The 26,291-nt window shown below is 44.5% G+C and overlaps 1 protein-coding gene across 3 annotated transcripts; it reads right to left on the bottom strand.

The window, feature by feature from the left end:
• Window positions 1-387: 387 nt before the first annotated feature.
• hs3st1l2 (heparan sulfate (glucosamine) 3-O-sulfotransferase 1-like 2) lies at window positions 388-20,059 on the bottom strand. 3 transcript variants are annotated; one of them, XR_004615033.1, is made up of 4 exons: window positions 19,700-20,059; window positions 2,663-3,057; window positions 1,008-1,727; window positions 388-913 (listed from the first exon to the last, which is right to left on the bottom strand). XR_004615033.1 is itself a non-coding variant. In XM_034596487.1 (3 exons), the coding sequence occupies exons 2-3, from the start codon at window positions 2,918-2,920 to the stop codon at window positions 1,062-1,064; spliced, it is 924 nt and encodes a 307-aa protein (XP_034452378.1). In that variant the 5' UTR covers window positions 2,921-3,057; window positions 19,700-20,058; the 3' UTR covers window positions 388-1,061. The 3 variants fall into 3 exon arrangements, 2 of the variants coding, with proteins under 2 accessions (XP_034452378.1, XP_034452380.1); XM_034596487.1 differs by having other exon boundaries at window positions 388-1,727; window positions 19,700-20,058; XM_034596489.1 differs by lacking the exon at window positions 19,700-20,059 and adding an exon at window positions 17,554-17,596 and having other exon boundaries at window positions 388-1,727.
• Between the last annotated feature and the right edge of the window lie 6,232 nt (window positions 20,060-26,291).

A 26,291-nucleotide genomic window follows, 5' to 3' on the forward strand; every position in this document is an offset into this window, starting at 1 on the left:
ATCCTCTGGTTTCATCTCTTAACGCTGATGTCACGACCTGTCACTAATCTAGTCTTTCCAGATGAAGTGAATTAAAGTAGGAAATCCTGTAACTGAAAGTGGGGATTCAAACACACACCCTCCAGGTGACCCGCAGGTTTGATTTGTTACCGTGTGTGAGACAGGTGGTAATTCCTTGACAAGAGCAGCTCCGTGATGAAAGGAAAACGTGGGCTCACTTTGATGCTAAGCAACATGTTGGATAGACCCTGACAGAGAACATCTTCATACACCTTGAGAGAGAGGAGCTTCCAGTGAGGCCCGTCAGTGACGCTCTACCCCAGAGTTCCTGCGTTTGATGTTTTCAAACCCTTTTACACCTCATCACTGGGTTCAGACAGGAGACGGTTGGAATGAACACATTTATTAGAAGAACATAGTCAAAAGAAACACAAGCTAGTCAAAGAACTACATGTGTCTACTTGTAATAGACCTTAGAGATAAGAAATTCTCACCAAATATCTAAAACTCAACCCAGTAAAATGACAAAAGAATGAAGTAAATTGACTGAACTCAAACATTATTACTAACACAAACAGCTGTTGAGAAAAATGAAAGTTCCGGTTTGAAATTGTCGACATTGATTTTTTAAGCATGTAGAGTTCTTAGTGCAACAAATCATTTCATCTTTTGCCCACTTGTCTATTTCTATGTCTATTACTTGTCGATTCTGCACATCCTCTTGTAACAACCCACAAAAAAAGCGCCAGCAAGTATTTCTCAGTTTCAGACTTGCTGTTTGGCACGGCTGTCAGAGCTTTGTCCAGGGAGGCACCTGCATGGTCATGGTAAAAGTCTTGTTGGCCACATGTTCACCAACAGCAGTTTGAATTCTCCAAATATCTTCACACACGATTGTTGGCCTCATTAGAACCTGAGCAGGTGTACGAACAACAAGGGACTTCATCAGAACTCAAATCTCTCCACTCATCTACCGACAAAAAACACACAAACAACAGTTTTCTCTCTCCCTCTCAGTCCCTGAATGTGTTGGTGTCTCCACAGCGTCTCTTCACCCCTGATCAGCACCAGGAAAACGACCTGCCCACCATTTCAAAGAACAACTTGTTGGGCTTCCTGAAGTATCGGCAGAGCTTCTGGAAGGCCTGGGCGCTCAGGGGCGCGTGCGGCCGGCCTTTAGACTCGTCCAGGCACTTGTCATGTCCTGCAGACAGGAGGCAGTAGAAGCCCTTGGTGGTGTTGTAGTAGAAGTTGTTGGGGCTGATCCTGGGCGGCAGGTCCAGAAACCTCTCAGCCTTTCTAAGCTCAGGAAAAGGATCCCGAATGAGCGCATCACCATCCACCACGTGGATCTGCTCCCTGGGGAAGACCTCCAGCCAGCGAGCCAGATGCTGGTGGTACAAGCTCCTCTGCAGCGCCTTGTACCCAGTGTCGATGTGGCCCTTGTGCAGCAGGAGCTCCACTAGTGGCAGGTAGGGCTTGTGGCGGGTCAGGCGGTTGTGAAGGACCTGGGTGTAGTCAGAAACCAGTCTTTCGGCCGGGTCTCGCACGATGAGTATCAGGCGGACGGCGGGATTCATGTCCCAGACACGTGCAGGAGCCTGAGGAGCTGCAAAGTAGCCGGGGGTCTTCTCCACTGTCAGCTGACCAGGGAGGGAGAGGGGCATCTGGGCTCGGTACCAGGCCAGGCCTCGGCGGTAGTGCTCCTCTATGTTGAAGTAGTGCACCTGACAGAAGGACAGAAGGTAGATCAGTTTTAATGATACAGAACGAGTGGAAAACGTCCTGTCACTTCCTGATGCAGTGGTTTTGAAATTTTGTTTTTATTGGTACTGAAAAGATTTGTAGGTTTCTCACCAGCTATATACATATTCCAGAAATCCCTGTTAGTCTGTATGTGGCTCGCATTTCTGCAGAACTCTTCATCTTATTGGCTTCACACAATCGCCATGAGCTCTTTACCGTGGCTCAATTACTGCAGGTTGCTTTTATCATTTCAGAGAGAAGGTTGCAACCAGCATCAACACCAACAAAACAGCCAATTCCAAACAGGCAGGTTTAGAACAGAGAGAGTATAAAAGAAATTCAGCCCTTTTCATTTGACCCCATCTTTTTTATCAAATCCAACTTTGAAATCCTCCTCTGGAGCTGTCCTGATTAGAATGTATCTTCTTTGGTCCTGTCATCATTCATAACCATGAACCTCTACACACACAACCCATACGTCGTATCTACGCCTTTCTGCACTGATGAGGATGTAATGTTCCTGCTCTGCTGGGGCTGCTGTCACTTGTAACTGGAATGACTGGTTTAATTGGGGAAATGGGAGGGAAAACGACAGCACATCAGCGCTCCCATTAACTACAGTGGTGAAACAGATTCCTCATGGGGACGCACACTTGCATCAGCTGTTCAGCTTCAGGATCAGGGTCATTGCTACATCAGCTGATTGCTTCCTGGCTGCCTTGTAACATTCAGTTATCTATAGGTGAAAAGTGTGGCCTTCATAACTTCACTGTTCTCGTTACCATGTGGCTGTTAAACTCATTTTACTCTGTTTGGATGGTTCTATAGAAAAGCTTCGGGAAGCAGCAGCATGCAGTTCTTTAATGGAGGTGGGGAAGTACAGTGATTGGCTGAATCTGTGGTGACGGTGTTTTACCTCGGCCTTTGCAACCTCCACGTCCGGGTGCAGGTTGAGCATCTCCAGCAGGGCCCTGGTGCCGCCTTTCCGTACGCCAATGATAATGGCTCCGGGCAGCCGCTGCTGGGTGGCATTGTAAGAGGAGGAGGAAGAGGACGATGAAGAGGAGTAGGCAGGGGAGCTGGAACCCCCGGTGCGTAATTCCCTTAAGCACACAGACAGCTGAGTCTGCAGCAACAGAAGCACCAGCAGCGCTAGTAGCACTGTCCACAGCATGGTGCCGCACACACACAGAGGTGGAGTGGTGGTTATGTGCACACACTCATGAAGCTCCCAGACTTGTACGGATTTGTGCTCGTTATTAGTCAGCAGGGGGGGGGGGGCCTCAGGAGGGAGCTCTTCAATTTCACAACCTATGAGCCAAGAAAAAAAGATAAAGGTTATTGGCTGCTTTTGCTGTTTCCACCACTTTCTACTTTCATACAACACAAGCAGATCAACAGCAACAATAACAATACATCTGGGAAGAATGCTGCAGATTAAAAACAAGTAATCTTTATGCAAATCAAATTAACGTCTTAAGATTCAGCAAAACCAACTGCTGAAGAAAGACAATTGATCTTTTTTATCAAAGTTATTCCAACATAACACATTTTAGGACAGAGAGAGACCACAGCTGATGAACCAGACACCAAAGTGTTGAATCATATAAATCAACAAAAGACAAACCAAATACAAATGTACGTGTTGTGAGCTTCTAGTCGCCAACTCTTCCTGAGATCGGTGAAATATAACGAAAGTCCAAAATCCAAAACAAACAAATGAATAATAGATTAAACAGAGCAGCTGATCTCGGTAAAATGCAACAAAATCAATAGAAACACAAAAACTATGAATAATATCAACAAATGGTCCTTGTTGTCACACACAATATTAAAAGATAAGCAGAAACAGGTCTTGGCTATTACTTAAAAAGAGATACATGAATGGTGTTTGAGATTTTAATGATTGGTTTAACCTCAATTATTCATGAGCTTATTTATGTCTAGTGAATGTGCAGTGAATTGTTTATTTATTGATTATTTCCAGTGATTTTCCAGAGCTCATGTCTGAAAACAACTTAATGACCACATCAACTAGAAAAACATTCACTGTTAAGACAGTAATTTGCATTAAGATACAGGTTCTTGCTTTTTAATAGATATGCAAGAATGTGTAAATTATGTTTTAATTATATCCGAGGGTTGTTGAGCTAAAGCGGGAACTTTAGCCTGTTGAAATTAAATCTGTAACGCAACAGAGCAAAAACTGAAGAGACCTCACTTTCCGGATGTACGTGCAACTGTTTGTGGATGTTTGACCAGAATCTGTTTCAGCAGAGCTGCAGGTGCACTGACATGTTTCCTGTTTGATATTCTGCACGAGAGCGTCACTTTTCATCTCACAGAGCTGCAGCAGTGGCTCCATTCATTCACGCTTGCGTGATGATTTCATGATCCCATATGTCTGAGATGCTCTGCACTCTAATATGCCATTTTACAAAGTCTCTGTCCGAGCACTTGCGGTTTCAGCTGACACTGTCGGGCTGTGATGTGATTATGGCCTGAAGATTTTGAAATATTAATCTACATCTGAAGCAGCAGAAAGCAGCTGCATAGAAGATGAATGCCTCCATGAGGTTTGTGGTGTTTCCCCCGAGAAGCAGCAACACCCTTCTGAGTTCGGCCGAACCACTTTTAAAGTGGAGGAGACGAGGTGCAGTGAATCCTGAACGTCTGAACGCCGCAGTGTGTCTCCTGCTGTTGGGTTTAATCTGTATTCAGTGATGTTCCAGTCAGGATGTTTTTAGTGTAAGACAAACACATTTGCACAGACGCATTAAAGCAGTGAACTGATCTTATCATCTAAGACGGTTTTGTTTCAACTGAGCATCGGATTTCATCTCATCTGCTGCAGGAAAGAAGTGAAAAGCATCAGAGGGGAGATTCACACCCTGCACATGCACTTTATATGTATTTATTACACTGCAATAATAATGGCACTTCAGGATGACGTCATTATGACATAATGATGACGAGTGATCGATTAACCTAATGTGAGATGAAGATCATGGCTCTAATCCTGAAACTGTAAAGGTGGCCTGCAGTGATTGGGCCAGAGCAAGAGAATCAGTCGTGAACATTGAACATATTAAGCGTCCAGATCGCATCAAATTTAACTCAACGCAAGTTTGAAACTGCAAAGATGACAAGTTCCCGAGATATGTGTTCCTCATACAGACAGACGGACAGAGATATCTATTAGATAGATAGTTCTGTATGTTGGGAAATATGCTCATTAGCTTCCTTGCCGAGAGTTAGATGAGAGGATTGTTACGACTCTCGTGTACACGTATGTTAAATATGAATCTGAGATCAGAGATCAGCTTAGTGCAAAGACTTGAATCAGGATGAAACTGTTGGATTAACCAAAGACGTTGGATCCTCCATTGCTCTGGAATGGAAGGATTGGTCGACAAGGAGGCTTTGTAAGGGGAAAGCCTGCTGGGAATACTGGTCTATCGTGGGCGGCTGTGGCTCAGGAGGTAGTGGAGACAATCATCCACTATCAGAAGCTCGGTGGTTCGATTGCCCAAACTCCGATATTGCCCCTGACAGCTGTGCGGTGTATGAATGGCACTGTACTGTATATGAATGTGTGTGTGAATGTGTGAGTGCGATTTGTACTCTAAAGCTCTTTTAGACTAGAAAACCACGATATAAAACAGTCCATTTACGTTTGAAGCTTCTTTGGACGGGAGCGCCCGGTGTTTTCAGATGTTTGATTTCCAGGTTCACTCCACCAACGTGAAAGTGTCCCGTAAACCGCTCGCAGCTGTAATTTTACTTAATTAACACAACACACTGTTGTTAGTGAAACACTAAACTCTTCCTCTTGTTTTTCTGTTGGTCCCAGTGCTTTTCCTGTTGTCGTAGTTGTAAGTGTTGTTATTGTGCTGAAGCCGCCCCTGATGCGACTGACTTATTAATTAGTGTAACCATGTTCTGCTTCGGAGGAGGAACCCTGTCTAGCTTTGTTCCTGTAGCCGAGCGCTAATTGTACCTTCAGGGAGCGTCGCTGCACCCCCGACCTTCTGTGCTATCCCCCGGCTTGGTGACATTGTCGTCATCGATGTTGCAACCTTCGCCACCTCTGTCATCCTGTGGATGTGGTTCTTGTTTGTTGATGTATAATAAATGTCTTTTCAGAGGCGTATATATATAAATATTCATACTTCATTTATTCATACTGCGAGTGTGTAACTAATGTTACAAATGTACAGACATAAAATCACCTATATTACAGTAGAAATCCATAAACACTATATAACACTATATTTAAGATAAGATATAAGATAGGATAAGACATAATAAGATAAGATAAGATAAGATAAAATAAAATAATCCTTTATTAGTCCCACAACGGGGAAATTTGCAATATAAACGTATTCCGACAACATATACATTTGTATAAATTTGATTATATATCAGCAAAGTCTAGAGGAACCTCTAGTATTGTTGCTTCATTTCTGAATAGTAGGAGGATTTTTAAACACGGTCCATGTGCAGGATTTATCTCCTTGATACATATTTGTATTGAAATATATTTCACTTTGCTCTGCGTCATTGTTTCCTGGCTACAGGCTCATAATATTATTTGATAACCACGAGGTATGAGTAGGTCAAGGTTTGTAACGACAGTGTTTCCTATGTGAGTTAAATGCTTCAGGTGAAATATCAGATGTCCTACATACGAACATGTGCATCAGCTGCTGGCTTCACACAGAGAGTTCACCTGTGTGCAGTTAGTTAGAGTTTATATGTGTGTGTGTGTGTGTGTGTGGGCAAGTGAGACAAAGAGACTTTTGGGAGGTTTGTGTGTGTGTGTGTGTGTGTGTGTGTGTGTGTGTGTGTGTGTGTGCTGCACAGCGAGACACTTGCCCTGTGTTAAGTGGTTGCGTGAGTCCCCTTGTGACTCCTCTGTGAGCAGGAATATTTCCCCGCTGTCGAGTCGCTTCACTTCCACCTCGTGACCCTCCTCCACCTCCTCCACCTCCTCCACCTCCTCCTTCCCTCCCGCTCACCTCTCACCTTTGTTCTCCGTCAGTTCTGTAACCCAGTTCTGTGTTGCTGTTTATGGGACAGCCAACAAACCCCTGCACCGTGTTAATGGGGATGCCCTGCAGCGGCCTCTTAGCTGCTCATAAATAAAACACAAACACACCTTTCTGCGCTGAAATGTTTTTTGAGTCAATAAACTTTTGATCTTTGTGAATTGAAAATGAGATTTGGAAATGAGAAGCGGCTCCGTGCACGTGTGATATAACTAAAACCTCCATTTCCTTTCTGTTTTCTGAAATATTTTGAAAAACATATAATTTATTGATTTGATATAGGTTCATCCGCATGTGGTATTTACTACTGTTGGTTGAAAACTGCCTGAAATGCAACAACATTCCAAATATACATAAATAAAGTCCTTTCTAATGAAAAAGGACAATTTAATAGAATTTCTTTTCTTCCGAAGATCATATTTTAGACTTTCATTGTTGGTATGTGTGTCTGTGTTTATTCTTATGCATATTTTATACTTATTTCCCTCGGTTTTAGCTCTGTTTGTACAGCTCTGAATTTATTTTGGAAGAGAAGTTGCTCTAAAAACAACTTGATTGTCTCCTTGCAGACGAAAACTGTCCGAATATAACACACTTCATTGTGTGTCTTGTTGGTGTAAATGACACAAAATCAAAACAAAGTGGCCGAATTCATTTGCGCCACTTGACGGCTGAGCAGCGCCACGTAAGCTCTACGTTAGCCACTTAGCTTCTGCTTAATGAGGCTCACATGAGTCATTGCTAGTCCTCGTCTTTCCCACTCATTTGCTTCACGTGATTCGCATTAGCCGGCATGGACGGGCAGAGCAAACAACAACAATCACAACAATGCCAGGACTGTCAACGATGCGTGAATTCTCCATATTGACGAACACGAGTTTCTCTCCAGGCCGCGGAAGATAGAGATGGCGAGAAAAGAGAGAAAGAGAGAAAGAGGGGGAGGGTGGAGTGTAATTATCTGTGAAATGCAGATGCTTTCATCTGCATTTTGGAGTCCCCATGCCTTATAAGTTTGTGTGTGTGTGTGTGTGTGTGTATCTTGTCTCATCTGCATGTGTGCAGTGCCTTTGCCTTTTGTGCGAGAGCGCAGCGTGCGACTGCCTGTGATCCAGGCCCTTGGAAATATCTTTTTTTACCGAGCGATGGTATTTGGGGTGGGTGGGGGTGAGGGGGGTGAGGGGGGTGAGGATTATCCTGTACGGAGGAGCACAGGGTGGCAGGGGGGGGGGGAGACGGGCAGTCGGGAGGCAGGATGGGGGTGAGGTACAGTTGGCGTGTGTGTGTGTGTGTGTGTGTGTGTGTGTGTGTGCTCTGCGGGAGGGTGTGTGTGTGAGGAAGCAGGGAAGATTGTCCCTGGTAGGGGGCGGCATGGTGGAACGCTTTGGATTGCCAAGGCTGTCACATCATCGAGGCTGTGAGAGACAGATAAAAACTTTCTGTGTCCTTCCTTCCTGTCTTCCGTCTTCCTTTCAGTCCCCCACCTCTCATCCATCTCTCTATCACACGACGCTCTCCTTCCTTTTCCTTTATTTGCTATATCCCACCTTCGTTTCCTCAGCCATTTGCCTTTCTTTCCCTCCAAACTTCCACTCTCTCTCTTTTCTGTTTGTCTCCTGTACCTTCTTGAACCCCGCTCCCGCTCAACCAATCCCGCTCTCTGATCACAGCCAAGGAGATGATTGCCTTGCAGAATAACAAAGGAAATGTAACGAGGCTGCTCCTATTTCCCATCTCGTTCCCATTACCCACGAGGAGAGGATATGGCCAGCACTCCGAGGGGGGTATATAATCAAAATAGATGAAGCCATCTGAGAAAGACGGGAATCAGTCATGCTTCCAAATGGAGTCGACCATAGGCGTTCGTTCCTCAGTTGTGGCACAGGAAAGATGGCAGAGAATGAAGAGTGGGAGTTTGGATGGTGGTTTGTGATGTTTGACGATGTATGGATAAAATGAAAAATAAATTCTTCCTCCTTCAGCCATCTCAGAATGATACAAAGGTCTTTTTTAAGTCCAACAAAGTGCCCGATCTCCTGCCAGGTCCTTCAGAGTTCACAGATAAGATGAAAGAAACATGAGATGTGAATGAGAGCGTCAAAAAGAACTCGCCCGTCTCTCTATTGAAGTCAAGGAGCTTCGCCTCTTCCCGGGAACTCCGTCTGTGTGAGGAGTTCGAGGCACCCTGCACCAGGTACTGAGCCCGAGGAGGGTTTGATCTTTTCCTGAGAGGTTCAAAGTAAAGACGAAGGCAGAACTGTCCAAGTGGGTCTTGACAAGAGCCTCTTCCTCTCTCTTTATCTCTCTCTCTCAGAAGATGGTCTGTGCCGACAGAGCTCATAAGAGCATTGTTAACATTATCATCTGCACTAGGAAAACACTCGCTGTGTTTAGGGCTCGGTTCAGTTTATGCACAAAAACGACTTGGTCAGGGATAAGGAAACTTTATCGACGTGGTTATATGACAATCTGATGAGGCGCTTTGAGCAATATTATCTATCTTTAATGTGTTATTGAATTTCAATTTCATATATAGGGAGGCTGTGTGCTGCTGCAATGACTGCGTCTCTATCTTTCTCTCAAATGCCCAAGACAAAGTTCTCCTAAGGAAGACAATAAATGTGAATATCCTGTCCTGTCCTGTCCTGTCCTGTCCTGTCCTAACCTACAGTGTCCTATCCTATTCTATCCTATCCTAACCTATCCTATCCTGTCCTGTCCTGTCCTGTCCTATCCTATTTCCGTTTATTGCATGCTATTAAACTCGATATTTATTTCAATGGTCACATATCAGATGATCCCAGCCGCCAGCAGAAATCATTGTTGTACAGAAAACTGAACTGTGCATCAACCTCAACTCTACTGGCTGTGAAACTAGCGTCGTTCAGCCGTAGCAGTGTAAACTGTTTATCCACAATGAAGCTACACATCGCTGGCTGGTGGACGCACCATGTTGTGAGTGAGCCTCCAGCTAGAAGCAGCAAATTAACTGTGTCCTTTCAGTGTGTTTACAAACGCAGCGGTGACAGACAGAAAGAGGAGGACTCACTCCTCTCGAAAATCCTCCCCTCACCTCCTGTAGGTTTATCTTTCTTTGCAGGCTTTTATCTGTTTCTCTCTCTCTGTTTATTTCTGCCTAACTTTGACCTTCTCCAAGGTCTGTCCGTCTTTTACCCATCAGCCCCCCGCTGGTTCTCGATTAGCCTCAGAAGAAAGAAACAAAACACACACACACTCCGAGCCACCCAGAGGCCCACACCCACCACCCTTTCACCCCCCCACCCCCATCATCTTACTCACTCACACATGCATAATACACAGATAGCGCCACTCTCCTTCTAAAAACCTTGCTCCCCCCCTCGTTCTCCTTCCTGCATCGTCAGCCGTGCATGTTCCAAGATCTGGGTCAACCGCATTAAACACCAAAACGTGCTCGCTCCCTCTCCTCCTCCGTGGTGTGTGTTTACTACGTGAGTGTAAGGATGTGTGTGCAGAGTAAGTGGGGGTTGTAGTGTTGTTGTTTTGTTAGAAAGTGAACCGGGGGGGTGGGAGGGTCTGATTAGGAAATGCAGTTTTGTTAAAGGAATGTTTGTGTTTGTATGTGTTTGCATAGTAAAGCAAATTGTTTCTGTAATAGTGTGTGTGTGTGTATTTAGCTCTAATCTAAGGGGCTTTTGCATGAATGTCTGATTGTCTCCACTGGCATACACACCACACTTATGTCTGCATGTCTGGGACGTGTGTGCGTGTGTGTGTGTGTGTGTGTGTGGTTGTGTGTGTGTGTGTGTGTGTGTGTGTGTGTGTGTGTTTGCATGGCACAGTGCCCACCACCATTTAGATTTAGAAAGGTGAGAGAGAGGTTGGCCGCCTGCTGCAGATGCTTGGTCATCTCCTGAGTCACGATGAGCCACATTTTCTGTGTCTTGATCTCCAAATGTTCCTCCTCCTCTTTCACACACTAAACAAACTTCACACGTTCACTTTATGGGTTTTACCCTCCTGCAAAAATAGATTACTCACCATTTACAGTTTGAATCCAGGAGAACATGCAGTAATATCAGCATCATTATTCACTCCTGTCACCTTATCCTAACGCGACATCACAAAAACATTGGTTTTCTCAGTTTGGTTGGTCTCAGTGAGGCTCCCCCCCCTGCTCCTCCAAATACGGTTACTTCTGTTTTCAGAAAACCAAGATGAAGCAGGACAAAATGCCCAAGTCGAGGCTTCAATATGGCAGAATCACAAACCAGTGAAGTGTGCTGATATGTGTCAATACAGTTCTGCACTGAAACAGACACAACGATCTATATTTATAGACTTAAAGGGTTTATTGGGTTAAATCCGTGACCACTGAGCTGTGTCAATTCAAATTAATCATTGTGACGCAGCCAAAGGCTCTGGATCAGGAGGAAAAGACCCCGACTGGGCCCCAAGATGTCAGGGACACACACACAGGTCTGACCAGCCTGTGGTGGACCTGCCTTAGAAGAGGGCGTCCTGTGATTAGAAGGACGAAACACCCGATGAATGTTTTTACCTATTTATATATTTATTCTTGCACAAACACACCACAGCAAATTCCTTGTGTGTGTAAACCTAGGAGATACACATCAAGTTAGTGTGGAAGACTTTCAAACATATAAGGGATATTCTCCATTTTGTCTTGTTCCCTAATAATATTTATGTTGACGTGTATTTCGAGGAGATTATTCTCTCGCAGTATATATTCACAAGCCTTTGTTCATGTAATGAGCCACTGAACCCATCACACGTATCATCATCAGAGGCTGAGCACCTCTAATCGCACCTGTCCTCAACTCCTCTGAGGAATAACACGTTATTTTACTCTCCACAGCTTCACGGACCTCACACATGCTGCTTAATTCTCACTCCAGCCCCCCCCCCCCCCCTCCCACTGCCGCCTGGTTTACACCAACACACACACACACACACACACACGCACACGCTTTCAGACACAACATATGTGGTCTCTCTCACAGTGACAGTGGCCCCGACAGCTTGGCCTGACAGTGAGAGGAGCCTGACCCGTCAGAGTGGATTTAACCCGACTGTCGCTGAAGCAAAGCGGGACAGTTGAGGGGAGCGGAGCAGTCGTGTGTGTGTGTGTGAGTGTGTGTGTGTGTGTGTTATGTTGGGGCTGAGAGGGATTTGGTTGCGTCCTTCTTAGCGCACTGGCAAGGTCAGCGGCTTTCGGGGCAACAGACAACATAACCCTGTTTTTTGGGGTGAATTCAGTGTTATTTTGCTGACCATGTGTGTGTCACGCCTGTGCACATATGGGTGTCTGGAACGAGGGCAAGCTGACAGATGGGGGCAGGGAAGTTGTGTCTGGTCAATGTCATCACGGGCCAGTGAGCCCAAATATTATCCGGGTCCTGAGCTGCCGTTTTTCTGGGCTACACTGTGCAGGCAGAAGGGAAACAAAGAGCAAGTCGGGGAGTGGCAAGGGGAACACAAAGCAGATTGTGCTGATGTAGAAAAGAGGAGGATTTGCAGGGTGGAGAAAGACGAGTAGAAAGTGAGTGACGGATGGAAGAGAAGGGGACGGACAGAGAGTGAAAGAAATGATGTATCTGCATCATCAGGTGTGTTTGGGCTCCTGCTGGCAGCTTACCATGGCAACGACTGTTTAGATCCCTCTCACCTGGGCAGAGGACCCCAGGGACGGAGGATTATTAAAGGGAGGAGGGTGGGAAGGATGGAAAAAGAGAGAAGGTGAGAAGCTGTGGAGAGACAATCAGGGGATGGAGGGAGGGTGGTGATGGCTACAGACGATGCCACAGTTGGTGAGGCGTTGGAGCCAAATGGTGCCCTAGAGCGACAACGATAAGCCAAACCGGCGGCTGGTGGCTTTGCCGTCCAAAATGGATGATTCGTCTGAGTTGTATCTCAACTGTTCAGCATTAAATTCAACACAGACACAGACAGACACACACGGACACACACAGACACACACGGACACACACAGACACACACAGACACACACAGACACACACGGAGACAGAGAGCTGGGTTAGCTGCTTTTTAAAACTGCATTAGTCAGACACTGCTCCATCTGAGCGACCACTTTTCTATCACACAGTAATGTTTGATTGTTGGGAATCCTCCAACAGCCGTAATAACAAGAGGGATGTCAGGTGATGTATATAGAGCCATAAAGTCTGCGTCAGGAAACACGACTCATGCTGCTCTGCATCTACTGGATTTATAATTAAACTTGTTAACTGTATTTTTAACAGTCGGTTAAAATCATGTCTTTTTTTCTCACCTTCAGTCGCTAAAAGTGAATTAACACAACTTTAAATATTGTGTCATGTGTGTGTGTGTGTGTGTGTGTGTGTGTATGTGTGTGTACCAAATAACTCAACAACACGTAGATGTATTTTCACCGAACAAAGGGTATCACCAGATGGGGGCTGGGTTGGTGTTAAAATGAGCTTTGCTACTGTGACCTGTTTGTTTTATATATACTGAGTTTATGCTGAATTCTGCCTGCCTACCCGGGACAGTAAAAACTCAACGGATGTTTTAATGGACCCCCAATGCAAGCAGGATTTCTCTCAGTGCTGCCGATGGTCAGTCTGACTTGTTGTCGTTCTTTCTCCTCAGTGAACTTGTTCTTTCTGAATCTTCACACTTTGGCTAAAAGTCGTGTATTTACGAATGACACTGTGTTAAGACACGTGAGCTTTCAGACACATTGTAACTGTGTGATAATGTGATTATTTATATTCTTTAATTTACCAGTTGAAAAAACAAGACCAGGACGAGAATAAAGGACAAGGTCCTGCAGTGGCTACAAATTAGACTCAGACGCACAAACACATTGTGATGCAGTCGCACAAATTACGTTCTAATCGCTGCATCTGCTAAGTGTTGCTATTTTCACAGAGCTCCACTGGTGGTGGATCCTTTCTGTCCCTTTCTTTCTCACATCCGAGTGTCCCACGGACTTTCCAGACGGACTCACTCATCCCCTCAACACACACACACACACACACACACACACACACACACATGACATACAATGCGCGATTTCAAACACACAAATAGTGGAAACGCAAACCCATCCCTCCTCAGATACAGAAACATATACATACACTTTCTTCTCAGATGCACACTGCACCTACACCTCATTTGCACACATGTGTACACACACCATCACATTAACACACACATGCACGCACACATGCGCACACACAGCGGACATGCGGTGCCGAGCAGGGGGCGGTTTTGATTAACAAAGCACTTTATGAATCCTAAATGGCCAAATTGTCTTGCTGCTTAACCCTCACACACAACCACCTCCTCTGTCACACAACTGCACAAACACACACACACACACAAACAAACACCCACATTACCACCCAGCTTGTGATTCCAGCTCCCTCCTACTGTCGGGAATCCGTCAAAGGTCACAAACCGAACCCTAAAGAGCTGCTCCTCCCTCTGGAGTTTTTCTGTTTGTCCTCTACGACCTCGCTTTGATATGTTTTTCTTACATTTTTTGGAGGCGGGCCAGTATGGGAGCTGAATGATTTTGTTACTGTACAGAGCAGGTCGATGTCTGAGAGATTGGGTTGATTGATTTTATTTGGCAGGACATCAGGAGGCGGAGGTGCAGTCTATCAGTGTGGGACGGGACGAGGGTTCAACAGATGTGAGTGTGAAGACGGCCACTGACCACTGTTTACACTGTTTACACTTGAATGGTGAGAATTAGAGATATTTTGTTGGGCCTCGGTCGTAATTAAGATATTTGGTATCTGAAAAGATGAGCGATGCTTATGGAGACAACAGTGGCAAGGTTTTTATACTTTATATTAATAACTTTAATAAAGATAAACGTCTTGTCTTGACCTTCGTTCTCTGAGTCATTACCCATATTTCAACTTTCGGAGAATTCCAAGAGGAGTTTGAATCTGTCGATATCTGAAGAAATGCAAAGTTTCTATTCAAGGCCACACCCACACCCCCAAATCAACTCAATAGTCTTCTGACTCCTCGAGGAAGTGTTTGAAGTATAGAACATTTTAATTGTACATCATTTGTTGTTAATCATTGAAACGAGCAGAATCTGTGATTTCAACTTTCAAACCAAAACTGGAGCTTTAAAGTTGTGTTTCAGAAAGTTAAGAATAAACTCGTGTTGATGATGATAAACAGAAGACTCACCTCGGAACAAAGTGAACAAACGGATGAGGCTGGAAAAACTTAAATTGTAAAAGTGACAAGTTCTGGTTGTTTGAAGTCATTAGAGTATGACTGTGACTAGGTTTGTGTGCGTGTGTGTGTGTGAGTGTGTGTGAGTGTGTGTGTGTGCAGCCTTGGGTGACCCACACCTCCAGATTTTCCACAATACGAAAAAACTTTGTTCCTCAAGTCCTGACAGAGAAGAAAATGAGCCCATTAACAATGGTCACACACTCTCTTACAGACACACACACACACACACACACACACACACACACACACATAGACAACTGCACAGAGTAATGCTTCTTCACACACAAATGCTGCTGTATGGACATATGCACATAGCCAGGTTGCCAAATTGTGTGATTTTATGAGTATATCACAGAGTGGAGGACTGCATGTGTGTGTGTGTGTGCGTTAGTGTGTGTGTGTGTGTGTGTGTGTGTGTGTGCGGGCATTCATACACACCCTGGTTCACTGCGCTTCAGAGGAGGTACGTATGCACTCTGCTCATAAATAAAGACCATGCATTATTCATGGTTGCTCCTCCAGCTAATGCCCCTTAATGTGCCCAAACAGCCATAATGTACTCTGCTATCAAGGTGGCAGAGACCCCATCTCTCACACACACACACACACACACACACACACACACACACACACACACACGTCAAACCGCTGCCCTGAGATTTGACACAATGTCTTTGTCGATGTCGCTCTCAGGCTCTTATCGTGCTCTCAAATGGTTCCATGTTCCTAATTTTCTTTTTTTCTAAATACCCCATTTCATTTTTCACCCAAATTGCCGCCGCTGTCTCGACATGTTTCCGTCGAACTCTGCTCGATTTTGTCCCTAATTCTCTGTTGTCGCTGCTTCCATCTGTACCACTCCTCCCCCATAATTCTCCGTCTCTTTTTCTTTGTTTTGAAATGGGAAATATGCATCTGAGAACAGCTTGTGAAGATCCTACTGTTCTTCCCCTCCTCATGGCCGGGGGGGGAGGAGGGGTGGGGGGGGGAGGAGGCGGGTGATAGCTCTCTGCACAATTAGGATTTTGTCTAAACAAGAATTTGTAGCTGCGAAGTTCAGTTTGGTGGGAGCACAGGAAACAGTTTAGAGAACAGAAGCCTTGAAAAAGCGTAAAATCAGTTGAAGGTGTAAAGTTTTATTGCTGCTGCTCTGCTTGTCTGCGTTTTATCGACACTGCTTTATGCTCTAATCACTTTGTAATCGCTTTGCCCCGTTTACTGTCTGTGCTTTTAATTGCTCCGGCTGATTGTGATCCTACTTTGTTTTGGTCTGAGTGAAACACTCTAACTCTTCCAAATTGTAAAATAACTCAAGTTTACACGTTTTCCTTTGCTGTGATAAATTATGAATGCACGGGGCCTATTTTTTTCCGATTATTCGCTCAGAAAACGCTCAGGCTGCTTTCTCGACTTTGCCGTGCTTCATTTTAATCAATTAAAACATTCAGGGATAAAAACACATCCCTGTACCTTTATTTATTATTTATTTATTTATTGCACTTGTGTAGCCACACCCAACAGTGACGCAATATTCTACTACTCTTCCTCTGTTCCATCGATTTTTTGGAAAATGAAACATTTCTACAGGAAGCAAGGGAAGGATTTTCAGACTTTTTAATTTCATTGATCTAAGCATGAGGTGAAAGTGCACAAAGAGAAAATCCACTTTTACTAGTTTAACTGCTGAAAAACAGGTCACTGTGTCAGACCCATGGCTCAATATAGTTGTACTTGGTCTATTGATTAATCATGAATGGGTTGTGGGTGTAACGATCAATGAACAGTGACATCTTCCCCTTTAAATCCACGTATGCAGAGCATGAAATTGGTCCGTATTGGTTTTATCCTTTTTCGTATCGGTACAACTCTGTGGACACGTGTTGGTAGACGGAGGAGCACATAGCGTGTTTGACTGGCACACCACAACATGTTAAGAAAATACAATTGGAAAATGTTACGGAAAATGATAAACGTGGGCGAACTGGATGGGAAAATGACAGTTTGGATTACGTCGGTTTGAAACTAGCAAGGACGCTTGTGTTGGCCTTGGATGTAAGATAGGGCCCAAACAGTCTAAACGTCAATAGCGTTCATTCGTGCGAAATTCCACCACAAATATCTCACTATTTGCAGTTTATCGTTATCACGTAAGAAGCTGCTCTAAACAGTCGTGCTAACTATCCACGTCTCTCCAAAAAATCCCGTGAATCACATTTTTTCCTTGTTTTTTTCCCCAGCATTTACTCGCATGACTCGCCTGGCTGATCGCTGTCTGAGTCACGTAGTAATTTAACGTACAGGCACACGCACACACGAACCAGACAATAACTCCATTCAGTCCTTCTCTCTCTCTCTCTCTCTCTCTCTCTCTCTCTCTCTCTCTCTCTCTGCTATGCTCAGATCTTTGTAAACACAGTGAAGGTCAAAAACACAACACACACAACACACACACACACACACACACACACACACACACACACACTGTCTGTCCCTCCGCAGCCCCTCTGACCTGGATCTGCTCCGGTTGTTTCGTCTGTTTGAATTCTTCACTCGCTCCACAGGAGGTCAGGGTTATTGGGGTTGGATTGTTTTTCACGGTACAGTCTGACTTCACCGATTAGTCGTGTGGGAGCACGATGGAGAAGTCGTGCTGCCTCGGTTTGGCCGTCGTGTGTTCACAGTTTGGATAAATCTCACTCTTTAGGAGCTTCAGCTTAGTTTATTTGAGATGATTAGAAGAGAACGAGAAGATGACGATTTTTGCACATTGACAGCGACTCGATTAAACGGCACAAAAGAGCGAAAACATTCTGAGACAAATTTCCTCACGTTAAACGGGACTTGATTTAGAAAATAAATTATAAGGGAACAAACTGAACCCTGAACAAAAGTATTAAAGAAAAGAGAACTTGATGAGTTTCACTGTTTGGTTCAGGGGCTTAAACTTTATCACGGCTGCTTCAGGACAATTTTAGGACGAAGAAAGAAGAACTGCTGCAACGTCTGGAACTAGATCATTGTTCTATTCTTATACAGTATTATTTATCATAGTATTTAAGTTGACTAAGGTCCCATTTGTTCGTATACAGTCCGAGCTGTGTACAGTTTCTTCAGCAGGACTTGTTTCTCCTGCTTCTAGCTTCAAGTGGCTACATCACATCGTTTTATAGACAAAAATAACTGAGCGATGGCTAACGACGAATCCATCCATCCGTTATCTATACTGATCCTCTGAGGGTCGCTGGGGGAGCTGACGCTGGGCGAGAGACGGTGTAAACACTGGACTGGCCGCCAGCGTACCACAGGGCCAACACACAAAGACAAACCACCAGTCATACTCGAATCAACCTAACCCCAATATGCCAGGAAGCCAGAGTATCTCCGCAGAAACAGGGAGAACTTCACCACAGCACTGTTCCACCTAAAGAGGGTTATATTAAATAAATCAACAAATAATCGTCAGACTGGAAAGAGGAGGACGTTTTTCATCTACTGCTTCAATATGGGACGTTTTCAACAACATGTTAGAAGGTCGAAAGTAAAGCCTTGGAAATAACCTTGGTCCGGAAAAAAAATAAAAGCTGCAATATCACTCAGCGTGAAAGCTTATTTTGACTGGAACCAGGTTTAAAGAACATTAATGTGCAAATTAATTCCGTGAAAAATGAACTCGTCTAGTGTTCAAAGGCCGTCAGAATAAAGATTATCAAACGCATCGTTAAAAACTGTTGTGTTCTACGATATGGGCAAAGTTTGGTGAGACGTAAAAGTTTGGTTAGCATGAACACAACTTGGCTACGGTTTGACAAACATCCTGCTTCGGGTTGAGTTTACCTCTTCGTTAAGTTCAGGAGAGTTTCGGTGTCATGGTTACGATGGTTTACCGCTGAGTTAAGGTCAGAGAACGATGGTCAAAAGAAACCGGAAACAAACAGTGGTCTCCTGTGCTAGAGTCCATGATTTAGACGACCCAGTCAAGTGACCCTCTGTGGACTTTGTTGGCTTCACGATAACGTCGCCTGATTTATTTATCTTCCTCTTGACAAACAACAGTCACCGTGACTACAGCTGCTCTACGTGTAAACACATGTTGACACACTGGCTCCAGTTCGATGAGCTTGATTCTCCCCGAACCTACGGAAGGTGTCTTTGAGATTCTCAGGAAATCTTCAAACACTTCGCCTCACTCTCTGATGTGTCGAACAACACACACACACACACACACACACACACACACACACACACACACACACACACACACACACACCCACACACACACAAAAAAATACCTTCTGATCTTCATTTAAACAGATGAACAAGTGTTAAGTTCCAAAAACAAAAAAACTACTCAACTACAACAACTAAAGTTTCCCTCTGTGTCTTTATTCCCTCACACAAAACAAACAAGTCTTCAAACACGAGTGAGTAGATCAACTCCTGGAGAGTGTGGCTGAACTCTGCCCACTCACACTGTGCAGGTACAGTCACCGTGCACGAGACTTTACTCTTCCTCACACAGGATGTACAGTACATGTTGCACTGTGTAATCATTAACTGTGTTGTTTCCTGCTGCAGAGGTTTCTCACCGTCACTGTGATGTGTTGAGTCGAAGGAGATGAGCACAGAGTGAACGGAAACGATGAAAACACACTCACCTGATTGATGTTTTCCACCGAAACGTGTCTTTACTCCCTCTTCTTCTTTTCTTTACTACTTCTTCTTCTGTTGTCTTCTTCCTCTCGTCAGCTTTGCTCCAGCTTCCCAGGCGTCCTGAGGAGGTGTGTGCTCTGAGAGAGTGTGTGTCACCGTGTCTGTGAGTGTGCGTGTGTGTGTGTGGTGTGTGGGGAGGTACAGTATGTGTGAGTGAGTGGGTGTGTGAGTGTGAGTGTGTGTGTGTGTGTGGTGTGTGCAGGCTGGTAAGAGAGAGGCTCTGCTTTGTGCTGCCGACCTCGGTGAGCGTGTTGTTGCAACTGACTGAGTGACTGGGAGAGAGGGAGTGTGTGTGTGTGTGTGTGTGTGTGTGTGTGTGTGTGTGTGTGTGTGTGTGAGTGTGTGTGTGTGTGTGTGTGTGTGTGTGTGTGTGTGTGTGTGTGTGTGTGTGTGTGTGTGTGTGTGTGAGAACTAATCTCTCTCTCTCTCTGTGTCACACACACACAAACACATCTCTGCCTCAGGGAAACACCCCTCTCCCTCACGCCCTCCTTTTTTTTCCGCTTCTTGTCTTTTTTATTTCTCCCCCATCAGATCTTTTTTCTGTTCCTTTCATCTGATCACCTTCAAGGAGTAAAACCCTTTCCACTCCTCCTCCCTCTCTGCTCCCTTCCGCCTGTTTTTAACCTCCTCTTTTGTCGTCTTTCCTCTCATATTCCCTCCTTCGCTTGGCTGTTGTGAGTCCGCTGAATCATAAATAAGTTACAGAGCGCCGACACACAACAGCACAAAGGCAACGACGCAACCCGAACATCTCTGTCGTTGCTTTTTGTTCAGTTACAGAATATTTAATCATTTTTACATTGTTTTTCCTGCTTTTGATTTGACAAATAATGGACTAAAGGACGAGGCGGTAGATGGAGAGAACAGGCTGTTTTTCACCTTGTGTGAAGTTTCTTGTAAATGTCAAGATGTTCTAGTTGTTTTCTTTTTCGATTTTAAAGGTCTGATCTTGCTCTTGTCTTATGTCAAGTAAGAAAATAAAATACAAAATAAAATAAATCCTTGAATAAAGGGCTTGATTTTAGAAGAAAGAAAGTTTCCCTCTTTCTTCTATTCGTTAATATTCAACCAATTTTTCGACAACAACTTAACAACTTGACTTTTCTTGCTTTTCTCTGCTGTCACTCACCGACTCGCTCTGAAAGCTCATTGGGAATAACAGCTTTGATTGGCTGGTTGGCATCAGCTCATGCAGTCGGTCTGTTTCCTGCTGAACCTGTTCCGTAAAAAGGCTGGAAAAGCTTCAGAAACACTGTCTAATGATTTATTGGTTAAAGTTCCAGGTTTGGATCGAGCTGCGTTAGTCACCCTGCTGCTTATTTTATTAAAATGATTAGAAAAAACTCTGGTTCCGTAAAATACACTTGAATTAGTCACAATAAATCAACTTGCTTGAATGAAATAATGCAATAAAGTAATGAAGTTTTTATAATACTCAGCCGAAGTTGAAACAGGACAAAATACTGTCACTTTCCCTCGTTCCTTTAAGGAATAATCAATAAGAAAAAGCAGATTGTTTGTATTCATGCACTTGGCCAAAGCTGCCGTCCAAATCAATACCGAAGCGTATTGGAACGACACGAGAGGGGAAAGAAAAAAAGATGAGCGCCTGATTGAACAGTGGCAGGTAATTGGAAGAGACAGCGATCACTTTAACCTTGAGCAGACCCCGACTCAGTTTTTGTTTAAGCCCATCGCAGCGATTACGGAATTTAACTTTAGCTAATCTGCTCCAGATCCACATTAAACTGCTCCTCTGAGCGGAGGGGCTGCTTAGGAGGGGAGGGGGGGGGGGCATTGTATTAAACATTAAAACACAGATGACAGAATTATTCAGAAGCTTTTGTGTTGTGTTTGTATATCAGTGCATCATACAATGAATATTTCTGCCTTAATTTTACGATGTTTACATCCACAAGCATGTGGGGATTGTAACTTCATTTTGTACAAATAAATAAATCTGACTGAAAGTTATGAAATAGCTACGAGTCCATGTTCACTAAATAAAAGCGTAAACAATCTCAAACACACTTTAGGCTGAATATTAATACTTAAACACTTTAATTAATGATATTCAACTGTACAGTATTTCTATGAATAAACCAATCGTGCCTCTACTCAGGTTGGACAGACACACATTCATGCAGTTTCATGTACATGTCACTTTCCTGTACCTCACAGACTGTGTGTTTATGTGTGTAAGTGAACGTGTGGGTGTGTGAGCGTGGGGGTGGGAGATGAGTGACTGGATTAGAAGGAGCCCCCCCCCACCTCTCTGAAACAAAGCTCCTCCACCAGCAGAAATATGCAGCGTATGAGCCTCTGTTATCTCTGTCTTACTGTCGGGGGCGAGCGAGAGGAGCTTCTCTTTATTTCTCTCTCCAAAACAAAAAGCTGGCCCCCTGTCGAGTTTCTCGGCGGGGGGTGCACTCGCCGAGCCATCTTCCTCTCCCTCCGAGACCCCTGGGAAACGCTCAACCAGCGCTCCACCCCTCCCCGCCTCCTCCGTTGCTGGTTGCCATCAACCCCCCCACCCCCCACCCTACCCCCTGTCTCCCTCCCTCCGAGGCTCCAGTTAAATTTCGGTCTGATCTGAGACTCTGATCGCTCGTTGGTTTTCTCATCTTCCCTTTTGTGTTCATCTGCTTCCTGTCTCTCCGGCACTTCTCCTCTCTTGACCGACGCGATGACCCTGAACTCCTATCTGTCACTTCAACCCACTTCTTTTTACAGATTTTTTTGGAAAACACTCCTCTTTCTTTCTGTGGGTTTTTCGTCCTTTCTCTTCGCCCCCTTTTCATTCTCTGTCATTTTCCTCTGCTTTCAAGCAGCAAAGTGATTTGGCGCTCGCTCGGGCCTGTGAGAAAACCCAGGGGCTTGGTTGCTCTGTGAGGCGACATCTCTGAATAAATAAGCATGGGTAATTTCTTCTGAACCTGCAGCCCCTTGTTTTTTTTAAACGTCTTTTCATCCTCCCAGTTTGGAAAGCGCAGATAAAGACACAATGAGATGGTGGGAGACCCTCACAGAGCCTCATTATATGGTTGTCAGTGAAGTTTTCTCACAGGGCTTTTTGACAGATCGCTCAGCCCCACTTTGCTCTGTTTGTTCCTTTTCAGAGCAAATTATCTCTATTACATTCCTTTCTCTCCAGAAGCTGTGGATTTGGATGAAACCCGTCTCACTTAAGGATGTAATGAACCCCCCCGATTCTGGCTTGAACTGAGGCAGATTACCGAGAACAAATTGCAAAGCTCATCATACAGAACTAACAGCTATTAGCAGGGCAGCACCTCACACAGCAGCCGGCCCGTCGGCCTGATGGAGACGAAGCCACTTAAGAGCTGATTTCTTCCAAAAGGAGACATTTAATGCAGCGAGGTGGATGTCGTGTTTCCATCCTGGAGGTTGTTGCTCTGGTTTGAATCGTTTCCTGTCTGCTACACACAAACACACACACTCGTCCATTCATGGCTTGACGAGGGGAAGTGTGTAAGCGCCAGGTCAACTGTGAACATCAGGTATTAATAATGCAGGACAAGAAGCAGCCCCTCCGACTGCAGGGCTGTGCATCCCCCCCCCCCTCCACCGCTGTGAGCAACCCGTAACCCCACAGAGGAGGAAAAGCTGCCAAAACGCCAGCCAAAAAATTAAGAATATAAATTAGACTAGAGTTCTGCAAGGTGATGTCAAAGGAATTAAATTTTTCTTCTCAATCATTTTGTTTAATCATCCGATGCAGGAGACGAGATGCAGCTTGTCAAAGAAACCGCTGAAATGTTGCCACCTTATTTTTGTTCTGTTGACGAAACATTACGACGACTTAAAGATATATTTTAAAAACAGAGATTTCGAGAATGAGGTTGTAACATCCACAGATATTTATTCCACTGTTCCAGCCTGCGACACAAACATTATTCCACTTTGGCTTTGCCATGTTTACATTCGTGTGCCGCTCTGTCTCTGCCAGGAGAACTCGTCGTGGAAGGTTAAAGAAAATCAAACGTGCGCAGCATTGGTTGTCGTCTATTTTTGACATAGTACACAAGATAAAACGACGCCCTACGTCTTCCAGGTTCTATCTTATTGTCCGACCCTGGCATTGAAATAATCCACACATTTCTAGAAACATTCCTCAAGTGTAAAAAACACCAGAGCCTTTAACGTGAGACTCGAGAGGAAAGTTCTGGTTGGAAATAGCTGAGGTTTTGAACAGCGGGGACCACATGCTGAGCTGGAGAGCTACGAACAGCCAGAACTTGGCTGTGAGTGTGTGTACAGTCGGTGAATTGGATTTAAATAAATATTTTAGAGCAAGCAACATTATCTGAAGCAGTTGAGCGCATCATTTGTGGGAGTAAAAACTGGAGATTTACCAGACTTCATGAATAATGAGGAAAAATCCTACCAGTGTTATTAAAGATGCGTGAGCAGATTTCCCACTGAAGAGGATTCTTTATTTCTTCTTCTTATGTCTTTAAAAACAGATGACGCAGACATAGGATACTCAGGGGCAATCGCAAAAAGTCATTCACACTTATAAAAAGAAAAGATGAAGAGACAACATCACAAAAAGTCTGTCAAATTCAGAAACTTCAAGAAACTCAACCACGTCCATTTGACATGTTTTTAGCACTTGGATATCTGTAAAAATTACTTTTATGAAGAGATTTAACATAAGTTTAATGCCTGTAAGGGCTTAAAGAAACATTTGTGGGAGAACATAGGTTTCTCATACGTTTAAATGTGCTGAAGTGGCCTAAGATGTCAGAAAATGACTTGAAAATCCAACTTCTTACATTGTACTTGGGAAAAAAGAAGGAAAAATGTGCCTGAGACGTCGTCTGTCTCCACGTCCACGACTGTTATGACTTTATAAATGTGGAGACATCTCAGCTCAGTCAAGACCGGTTCTTGTATTTGGTTCCTTTACTAAAAAATATGTGTGAAAACCAGCCAAAGAAGTTTACATACAAAAGTCAACATGTCTTCTTGCACACACGCAGCGTCTTGACATCTCCGACAGGGTTGGTGGGGGGTAAGTGCCACATCCTGGAATAGATATGAACCGTCATCCAACAAGATCTACACACGTGTACAGAAACACACTCAGGTGTCGGTGGCTCGTCGTACAGTAGAACTGAGGAGAGGAAGGAGAGGAAGCAGAGGAAGGAGAGGAAGCAGAGGAAGGAGAGGAAGGAGAGGAGAGAGGAAAGAGAGGAAGGAGAGGAGAGAGGAAAGAGACCAAAAAGAATCTCACATCTTAGTGAATAAAACCTCACAGCAGAGATGAGGTTTCTCTTCTGTGAAACTTCTGAACCTGTGAGGAAGGGGCTGTTTGTTCAGATGCTGGTTGCAGTTTCCTTTGTGAAACTGTGAAAGTAACCTGCAGTAACTTTATCCACTGCTGCTGCACAAAGAGCTCAGATTAAACCAAAATGCAGTGATAACATTAATTAAGGAATTATAGTAGTTTAACTACTTTACTTGACTTTTATTTTCACTGGGATACTTGGAAAATGCAAAAGCAGCTCATAGAAGTAAAGGACTTAACGCTCCTGTTATTGTTCTCGATGCTGCTCATTGTTAAATCGCTCTGACTGAAGCGCTCCCTCCGCCCCACCACTGTGTATTGGGTGTGTTGTGTCTGGAGCCCTGAGCTTGGAGATGCTCCACGATGACGCTCCTCTGAGCCCGTGTGGCCGGAAAGAGACGGGAGCAAAGAGGTGACGGAACGAGAAGACGAGGGGGCAAGGAGGAGTAAGAAAAGGAGAAGGAATAAGGAGCGCAGAGGGAAAAGGGAGAGGGGAGGTAGAATCAGCAAGGGAGAAAAACAAGGTAACAAGAAAAGGAAGAAAGGGAGCAGATGGGGGAAGAGTCATTAAGAGAGGAAGCAAGGGAGCAAAACAGAGGAGAGAAAACAAGAAGGGAGGAGAGGAGAGCAGAAAGGAAAGGAAACAAGGGAGAAAAGACAAGGGATGAAATAAGCAAGTGCATGAAAGGAGAGCAGAGGAGAGGAGGTGAAGAAAGGTCAGGAAACAAAGTGATGAGAAGAGAGGAAACAAGGAGAGGATGGAGGAAATGAGGAGTTGAGGACATAAGTGCAGTTTTAGTCTCCACACATGATATTTGATCGTTGAAATCTAGTCAGTTAATGTTTGAGACTTCCTCCTGCCTCTGGTGTCGGGGGTGCAGAATCATAACAATTAAAAAAAAGAGAAGAGGGTGGAGGATGAAGGACAGAGAGGAGACAAGGTCATTAGATTGACTTCACGTCATATATGAATTTGACATGAGGTCTATTATAGCAGGGACACATCTGCTGTGAGCCTCGGCCCTGACCTGGTGACCCACAGATCAACGTGTTGCCTCGTGCTGCACCAATGACCCATCAAAGTTATTTATTGAGCTACATCCAGGTGAAGGCTGCTGTCACACGGGGATCAATGATGCCCCCTTCATGTCGCCAGCATGCCCCCCCCCCCCCTGTTCATGGTGTCACTGTCAAGTTTCAGAAGTTTTCTGTGCACTTAG

Source organism: Hippoglossus hippoglossus, chromosome 9 (genome assembly GCF_009819705.1).
Source record: "Hippoglossus hippoglossus isolate fHipHip1 chromosome 9, fHipHip1.pri, whole genome shotgun sequence".
NCBI lineage: Eukaryota > Metazoa > Chordata > Actinopteri > Pleuronectiformes > Pleuronectidae > Hippoglossus > Hippoglossus hippoglossus.